Source organism: Penaeus monodon, chromosome 3 (genome assembly GCF_015228065.2).
Source record: "Penaeus monodon isolate SGIC_2016 chromosome 3, NSTDA_Pmon_1, whole genome shotgun sequence".
Taxonomy (NCBI): Eukaryota; Metazoa; Arthropoda; class Malacostraca; order Decapoda; family Penaeidae; genus Penaeus; species Penaeus monodon.
Genome location: NC_051388.1, coordinates 18704464 through 18714463, shown reverse-complemented (window position 1 = coordinate 18714463; position 10000 = coordinate 18704464). Strand labels below are relative to the sequence as shown.

The following is a 10000-nucleotide window of genomic DNA, read 5'->3' as shown; positions in this document are numbered from 1 at the left end:
AAAATAGAGCTCGTATTCCAGATTGGTAATTTAGTGTCAAATTTGGAACCAGTCAAAACTCTCCTTGCCAAATATATGTAGAGTATATTGGCCTTTGATGAAGCATCAAAAGAATGGAAGCCACAGCAATTGCATGCCTCGGTGTCAGGAATGTTGTCCAAGGTTTAAGGAATACCTATTCATATTTTAATCAATTAAATAATTGTTACACGTTCCAATTGTTAGTTAGAATTCCTATCTTTTTGTAGTACTGGTATTGTTATAATTGATGCCACTGAGGCTGTTATTACTACTATGTATATATATATTTTTTTATTGATGGCTCAGATAGAATGATTTTGAAACTGCATAGATATCTAGGACAACTTTTGACCTTTCTCTTTTAGTTCAGATGGAGAATCAGCAGGCCAAATTTCAAGAAGTTGAATGGAGATTTGTTTCTGTTAACATGGAATAATTCCTGTTGATTAGGACATTGTGTGAAATGGTTAGAGCATTGGCGCTACATTAGGAATTGGCTCCAAGTCTGCCTTCGAAATTGCTGGTTAGGTTCATCAGTGTGTGTGGACAGGTTGGCAGAGATTTCAAGTGAGAATATTCTTTTGGAAATGGTCCTCTAAATGATGTCACTCTTTGGGGAAAAAAGAAAGAAAGACATGTCCAGTTATATTTTGTGGTTTATATATTATTAGGTTATTTATCTTATATATATATATATAATTATATATATATATATATATATATATATATATATATAATTATATATATATAATTATATATATATAATTGTATATATATTATATTTATATATTATATATATGTATATGTATATGTATATGTATATGTATATGTATATGTATATGTATATGTATATGTATATGTATATGTATATATATATATATATATATATATATAATATATATATATATATATATATATATATATATATATATTTATATTTATTTATTTATTTATGTATTTATTATTATTATTATTGTTATTATTTATTTATTTATTTTTTATTTATTTATTTATTTTTTTTTCCATGTTCTTTACACATTTTCCATTTGATGGTAATGCAATTAATGTTTTAATGGAAAAATTATAATTACTTTGGTGAAACTTAGTAACGTAAATTTTTATGATTACAGTAAATTTATTTCAATAGATTTCATGCATTTAAACCAATGCTATATCTTAAGTTTTCAATTGGGTTAGTACTTTTTCAATTCTTACTGTAGATTATACTGATTTATTAATATCACTAAAACCCTCTTTATGTAAATTGGGTATTGATATGATGGTTGAAATCTATTGGTGTTAAGTTTGAAATGAGCTATTATTTGCAACTGACCTGCAGTAGCTTCTAAAATGTATGGATTTTCTATATTTGACTACATTTCGGCTAAAGACTGCTTCTTAATTATGTAATTGTAAAATCTTTGGAATTTGGTAAATTAGTAATTGCACAGTATGATGATAATTCGTAGATGCAGCATTATTAATTGTTTTTAATCATCATTGTTTATCTTACTTTGCCATCATGTTACCAAAGTAGATATTAAGGCATCAATGGAGAAAGTAATGACATTAACTCTAGATAGTCTAAATAATTAAGCAGTAATTTCAAAAACTGTAATGATTATGTTTGACAGTAAAAGATACATTTAAGGTAACTTTTGAATGTAACTTGCTCACTGGTGCCTTAAGCTCTTTGATTGAATTCTTTGCGAGTGAAAAAAGAAAAGGAAAATTGGAGGTCACCAAAGATAGCTTATAGATGCATTTATCAAATGCAAACCAAATGCTAACAAAAGTTCTCAGAACTCATGCACTGACAGCACTTTGACCATGCAGTAATGAAGAGTGTGTGAGAGCTATGACTGTCTCTGTCTCTGTAGGGTGTGAGTGGAGTGATTTAGATAGAGTATTGTAAGATTTTGAATCCTGTGAGCTGTTTTAACTTCCCATCACAGTGGTCATAGGATTGGAATATGGAATTGCAAAGAGCTTGTGTCGACAGCAACAGATTTCTTTCAAAGAAAAAAGAGAAAGAAATATGGGGATTAATGATTACTATATCATGTGTTCCTTTGGTTTGCTAAGGTTTCTTTGGTAAAAACGAGGATACTGAGATTGAGTTATTAATTTACTTAATTTTTTTTTACTATTATACATTTAATTAAATCATTAGTGTTGTTTAGCATTTCTTTTTTTCTTTCTTTCTTTAATGATTATGCAGAGATCTTGCCATATTTAATGAGAAGAATCTTGAATTATCCTGATCATTGTTCATGAGAGTATATTTGAGATGCTGTTATTGTCACTTTTTGATAAGCACTTGCCAATCTGTGTGATGCATATGTTCTCTCTTTCTGTCTCTCTCTTTCTCAAAAAAAAAAAAAAAAAAAAGTTAAGGGGGAGATAGATGTACTAGAAAGGGTGTTATTTGTGGCATTATGTTTTGCAGAGCAGTAGCTTTGATGCACGTCCTCTGGTGTATATGACTCATATTGATAAGTTAATCCCAATTTCTTCTAGGGTGGAGCAAAGAGCGACACAATGCTTTAACTTGACATGGTGGAATCACTGCGACCACGTGTGTATAACCTGTTGTCTATTTTTCGCCAAATGTCTACTGTTTTATAACCTTTTTGATGATTATGCAATTTATCCAACTCACTGTCCTCTTTTCTGCAAATTGCCAGTTTGGTAGATTCATTTGTTATTCAAATTTAGGAACACAAGAGATGGGACAATCTTTCTGAGCCAGTCTTTTCTTCACAAGAGAAACTAGTTTTAGCAAGTTTACATGAAAGTTGTAAGAAGATGGTACATTGTCCAATACAGATTCTTGTGGTTTACCCTCCTCTAACTCTGTGTCCAATAATGCTCAAAACTGGGCATACTTTGCAGGCATAATCCAGCGGCTGGGAAGATATCTCCATACGGCTTGGGGGTGCTGGTTGTGAGTTTTAGACGCATAATGTCAATATTTAGCCTTTTTTTATTATTTTTTTTATTTCTGAGAACATTTTCAAGATCACTAATGTTTTAGGATGTGGTGTAACCTGGTGTGGGAAATGGAAGGGTGAAAGGATGAGTGTGTACGAGTGTGGAAATCAATTTTGGAGAGTGCATGTGGAGTGATTTTGTGTATCAATTTTCTGGGTCCTTGAGTGACTCCTTTAGCACCTCAGGTTACACCCTCACATGTTAGTGTAAGTTCAGGGTAATGAGAAGGTAACCATGACCTTTGGATATTCTTTGATAATGATTGAAATAGTTTTTTCACCTTAATAAAAGGAAGGGGTTTCAAAAAGAGATTTTTAAAATGCTAATTAGAAAGACTTTGACCTTTTAAATTTTAATTTTTTTTGTTTTTGTGGGTGTATTTTCTTGCTAATTTAAAGCAATCACCAGGTCATGGGCCACCTCTTACTGTTAAGACTTTAGAATAGGTTGAAGCATTCATCCAACATGTGCAGCCAAAAATCATTTTGCTTTCCTTAGGTAGATAATGTGTTTGGAATAAAGCTTTATTAACACTTACTGTTCATTAATATAAATTTAGAAGAGAGAGAAAAAAAAAATGAGTAGCCTTTTTTATGACTGCCAGTTTGTATACAGCACCAAGCATTGAGTTTTGGGCTGCATCTCGTTGTGAACACCTACTGATCTGTGGCCGGCGGTTCTCCCATAGGTGATGACAACACATACCGGCTGAAGTTCAGTGACCCAAAGGTGTGCAAGAGTTTCCTTCTTACCTGCTGTCCCCATGAGATCCTTTCCTCAACGGTGAGTATAGGTTTCAGATTTTATAAAATATTCATTTGCCAGCAGTTCATAGCCTGATAAAGGGGGGGGAAAATGTAATAAAGAACAAATTAACCCAATGGCACTTGGAAAATTCTGTACTCCTTTTAGAATTTTTTGTGAAATGTTTCTGCAAATAGATGGCTATACTAGTGCTTAGTCACAAAGGAGTCAGTTAAGTAGAACTTTTGACCTTATCTGATTTCACCTTTCTTACTAGGGCTATGAATTTTGATGGTGTTATTTTTATTATAAACATTATAATTACTATAATATTATTGATATTAGTGGTAATATAAGACAACATAAAATATTTTCATAAATCAAGAAAAATGGTAAACAGGTGAGACAAGTAGTACTCATAATTGGCTCATTTGTGACTTTGTACAAGTGGAGCCATCTATACGTAAAAACAATTAACCCTTCGTTCGCGGGTGGCATCTACCATGATGTCATGGCAGTGTAGCACAGATGCTGCAGGTGGCATCCCTACAGATGCGGCCCATAAGGATATAACCATTTGGCAGACCGCACAGCCGCAGAAAAAGCCCGTGCACATTGGTTTAATAAAGTAAACGCAAATTGGGCATGGTATGTATGTACATGCCATGCCTGTTAGTTCTGGGTTAATTTCATTACGTAATTTTTCACAACTCATTTAATGGTTAAAACTTTTTGCACAAAATATGGATTTGTAACCATATATTGACCACATTTTTGAACATTGACATTTAATAAATCCCTCTAGTAATATATTATTCATATTCCAGCGAATGGACTTGGGTGAGTGCCCCAAGGTCCATGACTTGGCACTCCGAGCTGACTATGAACAAGCATCCAAAACAAAAGACTACTTTTATGACATTGATGTAAGTATGGTTACCTCTAGACTTTGTCCCTCAGCATATATTTATATATATATATATATATATATATATATATAAAAAAATTTTTTTTTTTTGGGGGGCCCGGGTTTTTCCCCCCGCCCCCCCCCTGCCCCCGGGGAAAACCCCCCTTTTTGGGGGGGTTTTTTTAAAAACTTTTCCCGGGGGCCCCCTTTTTGGGGGGGTTTTTTAAAAAACCCCCCCCCTTTTTTTTTTTTTTTTTAAAAAAATTTTTTTGGGGGGGGGAAAATTTTTAAAAAAAAAAAAAAAAATTTTTTTTTTTTTAAATTTTTTGGGGAAAAAATTTTGGGGTTTTTTTTTTAAAAATTTTTTTTTAAAAATTTTTTTTTTTTTTAAAAAAAATTTTTTTAAAAAAAAAAAAATTAAAAAAAAATTTTTTTGGATATTTTTTTAAAAAAAATTTCAAAAAAAAAAAAAAGGGGGGGCCTTTTTTTTTTTAAAAAAAACCCCCCCAAAAAAAAACCCCGGGGGGCCCTTTGGGAAAGGCCGGGAAAAAAAAAACCCCCCTTTAAAAAAAAATTGGGGCCTTTTGGAAAAACCCCAAAAACCCTTTTTTTTTAAAAAATTTTTTTAAAAAAAAATTTTTTTGGTTAAAATTTTTAAACCTTTTTTTAAAAAAATTTTTAAAATTTTTTTCACCTTTTTTTTAAAAATTTTTGAAAAATTTTTTTCCCCCTTTTTAAAAATTTTTTTCCCCAAATTTTTTTTTCCCCAAAAAAAAAACCCCCCAAAAAAAGGTTACTTGACCCCCCCAAAAAATTTTTTTATTAATTTTAAAATTATTTTTTTTTTTTAAAATTAAAAAATTTATTAAACCTTTAAAAAAAAATTTTAAAAATTTTTAAAAAATTTAAATTAATTTATAATTTAAAAAAAAAATTTTTTTTTTTTTTAAAAAAAATATTTTATTTTATATTAAATTTTTTTTAATTTTATTTAAAATTTTTTTTTTATATTTTAATTATTTTATATAAAAAAAAATTTTTTTTTTTATTATATATTTTTTTTTTTATTAAAAATTATTTTTTTTTTATATTATTTTTAATTTTTTTTTAAAAAATTTATAAATATTTTTTTTTTAAAAAAATTTTAAATATTTTATATGAAAATTTTTATTTATTTTTTTTAAAATATATAAAAATTTTTTATTTTTTTTTAATATATATTTTTTATATATTTTTTTTAAAATAGTTTTTTATTTTTTTTTTTTTTTTTTTTTTTTTTTTTATATTTATTTTTTTTTTTAATATTAAATATTTTTTATATATAAATTTATATATTTATATATATATTTTTTTTTTTTAAAAATTTTTTTTTTTAAAAAAAAGGGTATTTTTTTTTTAAAATTATTTATATTTAAAATTGTTTTTTTATTTTTTTTTTATATATATAGTTAATTTTTTTTTTTTTTTTTTTAATTTTTTTTTAAATATTTTTAAAATTATTTTTTTTAAATTTATTTTTTTTTAAAAATTTTTTTTTGTATTTTTTATATTTTATATTCAAAATTAAAAAATTTATTATTTTTTTTTTTTTAAAAAAAAAAAAAATTTTTTTTTTTTATATATTATTTTAATATAAAAATTTTTAAAAAATTTTTATTTATTTTAAAAAAAAATTTTTAAAAAAAAATATAAAAATTATAAAAAAAAAATTTTTTTTAAAAAAAAATTTTTTAAAATATAAAAAATTTTGTTTTTAAAATAGGGATAAATAATATTAATATTAAAATTCAATATTAAATTTAAATTAAAATTTTTTTTAAACAACCAAAAAATTTTTTTTTTTAAAAAATATTATAATATTTTATTAATTTTTTATTTTTTTTTAATATTAATATTTTTTTTAATTTAATTTTTTTTTCCAAAAAAAAAAAAATTTTTTTTAAAAAAATTTTTTTTTTTTAAAAATATTTTTTTTTTAAAAAAAAAAAAAAAAAAAAACCCCCCCCCAAACACCCACACCCCCCCCCCCCCAAAAACCCCCCCACAAAACCCCCCCCCCCCAAAAAAAAAACCCCAAAAAACCCCCCCCCAAAAAAAAAAAAAATTTTAATAAAATTTTTTTTTTAAAAAAAAAAAAATTTTTAATTTATAAAAAAAAAAAAAAAAAAAAAAAAAAAAAAAAAAAAAAAAAAAAAAAAAAAAAAAAAAAAAAAAAAAAAAAAAAAAAAAAAAAAAAAAAAAAAAAACGGGGAAAAGGGGAAAAACCCAAAAAACGGGAAAAAAGGGGGGGGGGCCCGGGGGGTTTAAACCTGTCCCCCAAAATTTTTTCCCCCCCCGGGGGGGCCCCCCTTTCCCCCGGGTTTTTTTGGGGAATTTCCCCCCCAAAACCCCCCCCCCCTTTTTAAAAACCCAAAAAAAGGGGAAAAACCCCCTTTTGGGGGGGGTTTTTAAAAACCCCCCAAAAAAACCCCCAAAAAAAAAAGGAAAAATTTTGGGGGGGGGAAAAATTAAAAAAAAAAAAAAAAAAAATTTTAATTTTTAAAAAAATTTAAAAAAAAATTTTTTTTTTAAATTTTTTTTAAAAAAAAAAAAAAAAAAAAAAAAAAAAAAAAAAAAAAAAAAAAAAAAAATTAAAAAAAAAAAAAAAAAAATTTTTTTTTTTTTTTTTTTTTTTTGGGGGGGGGGGAATAATTTTGGGGGTTTTTTTAAAAAAAAAAAATAATAATAAAAATTTTGGGGTTTTTAAATTTATTTTTTTTTTGGGGGGGGAAAATAAAAAAAAAATTTAAAAAAAAAAAAAAAAAATTTTTTTATAGGGGGGAAAAAAAAAAAAATTTTTAAGGGGGGGGAAAAAAAATTTTTAAAAAAAAAAAAAATTTTTTAAAAAAAGGGGGGGTTTTTTTTTTTTTTTTAAAAAAAAAATAAAAAAAAAAAAAAAAAATTTTTTTTTTTAAAAAAAAAAAAAAAAAATTTTAAAAAAAAAAAAAAAGGAAAAATATTTTTTAAAAAAAATTTATAAAAAAATTTTTTTAAAAAAAAAAAATTTTTTTTTTTGGGGGTTTTTTAAAAAAAATTTTTTTTTTATAAGGGGGTTTTTTTATTTTATAAAAAATAAAATTATTAAAAGGGTTTAAAAAAGGGGTTTATATAAAAAAAAAAAAATTTTTTTAAAAAAAGTAAAAAAAAAATTTAAAAAATAAAAAAAATAAAAAAAAAAAAGGGGGAAAAAACCCAAAAAAATTTTTTAATTTTAAAAAAAATTTTTTAAGTTTTTTAAAAAAAAAAATTTTTTTTTTTAAAAAATTTTTTTTAAAAAAATTTTAAAAAAAATTTTTTTTTAAAAAAAATTTATTTTTAAAATTTTTTTTTAAAAAAAAAAATATAAAAAAAATTTTTTAAAAAAAAGGGGGAAAAATTTAAAAAATTTTAAAAAAATTTTTGGGAAAAAAAAATTTTTTTAAATTTAAAAAAAAATATTTATTTTTTTTAATTTTTTTTTTAATAAAAAAAAAAAAAAAAAAAAAGGGGGGAAAAATTTTTTTTTTTAAAAATTTAAAAAAAATTTTATAAAAGCCTTTTTTTAAAATTATAAAAAATTTTTTAAAAAATTTTTTTTTTTTTTTTTTTTTTTTAAAAAATTTTAATATTTTTTTTTTTTTTAAAAAATAAAAAAAAAAAAAAAATTTTTTAATTTTTGATTTTTTTTTTTAAAAAATTTTTTTTTTTTAAAATTTTTAAAAAAAATTTTTATATTTTTTTTTTTAAAAAAAATTTTTAAAAACTTTTAATTATAAAAATTTATATTTTTTAAAAAACCCCTTAAAAATTTTTTTTTTTAAAAAAAATTTTTTTTAAAAAAAATTTTTTTAAATTTTTTTTTTTATTTTTTTTTTTTTTTTAAAAAAAAAAATTTTTTTATATCCCAAAAAAAAAAAATTTTTAAATATTTTTTTATAAAATATATAAAAAATTTTAAATATTTTTAAAAAAATTTTTTTTTTTATAAAATTATAAAAAAAAAATAATTAATATATATATAATTTTTTAAAATTATATTTTTTTTTAAATTTTATCAAAAAAAAAAAAAAAAAATTTTTTTAAAATAAAAAATTTTTTTTTTTTAAAAAATAAAAAATTTTTTTTTTAAAAAATTTTTTTTAAAAATTTTAAAATTTTTTTATATAAATTTTTTAAATTTTTAATATTTTTAAATATATTTTTTTTTTTAATAAAAAAATTTTTTTAAAATTTTATATTATTTTAATTTTTTTAAAATTTTTTAAAAAAAAATTATATTTTTTAAAAAAAAAAAAATTTTTTTAAAAAAAAAAAAAAATTTTTTTTTTTATTATATTTTATCTATTTTTTTTTTTTTAAAATTTTATATTATATTTTTTTAATTTAATTTTTTTTTTTTATATATTTTTTTTTTTTTAAAAATATTTTTTATAAATATTATATTTAAATATTATATATATATATTTTATTTTTATAATAAAATTTTTTTAAAAAAAATTTTTTTAAATTTTTTTTACATTTTTATTTTTTATTTTAATATTTTATTTTTTTATATTTTTTTTTTTTTTTTTTTTTAAAAAAAAAAAATTTTTTTTAAAAATAAAAAAAAATTTTTTATTTTAAAAAAAATTTTTTTAAAAATTATTTTTTTTTTTTTTTTTTGGTTTTTTTTTTTTTTTTTTTTTATATATAAATATTTTTTTTTTTTAAAAAATTTTAAAAATTTATTTATTTAAAATTATTTTAAAAAAAAAAATTTTTTAATTTTTTTTTAAAAATTTTTTTTTATATTATTATTTATTTTTTTTTAAAATTTTTTTTATATTTTTTATTTTTTTTTTTTTTTAATATTATTTTAATTTATATTTTATTTTATTTTATTTTAAAAAAAAAAATAAATATATATAAAAAAAAAAATTTTTTTTTTTAAAAAAAATAAAATAAAATATAAAATAAAAATATAAATTTTAATTTTTAAAAAAAAAAAAAATAATAAAATAAAAAAATTATTTTTTTTAAAAATATTTTATAAAAATTTTTTTTTTTTAAAAAAAAAAAAAAAATTTTTTTTTTTTAAAAAATTTATTTTAATATTTTTTAAAATTATATATTTTTATTTTTTTTTTTTAAAATATTTTTTTTTTTTTTTTTAAATTTTATTTTTTAAATTTAAAAAAAAAATTTTTTTTTTTTTTTAAAAAAAAAAAAAAAAAAAAATTTTTTTTAAAAATTTTTAAAAAATTTTATATATTTTTAAATTTTTTTTTTTTAAATTTTTTAAATTTTTAAAAAAAAAATTTTTTTTTTTTTAAAAAA

At 20.6% G+C, this 10000-nt stretch overlaps 1 protein-coding gene across 1 annotated transcript in view; it reads left to right on the top strand.

Moving 5' to 3' along the window:
* The window catches only part of LOC119592965 (putative RNA-binding protein Luc7-like 1), a 24325-nt gene that overhangs the window by 6818 nt on the left and 7507 nt on the right, over nt 1-10000 (top strand). Inside the window, exons 2-3 of the mRNA XM_037941855.1 lie at nt 3704-3798; nt 4587-4686. Of these exons, the coding sequence (XP_037797783.1) occupies nt 3704-3798; nt 4587-4686 (195 nt within the window). The remainder of the gene's footprint in view (nt 1-3703; nt 3799-4586; nt 4687-10000) is intronic.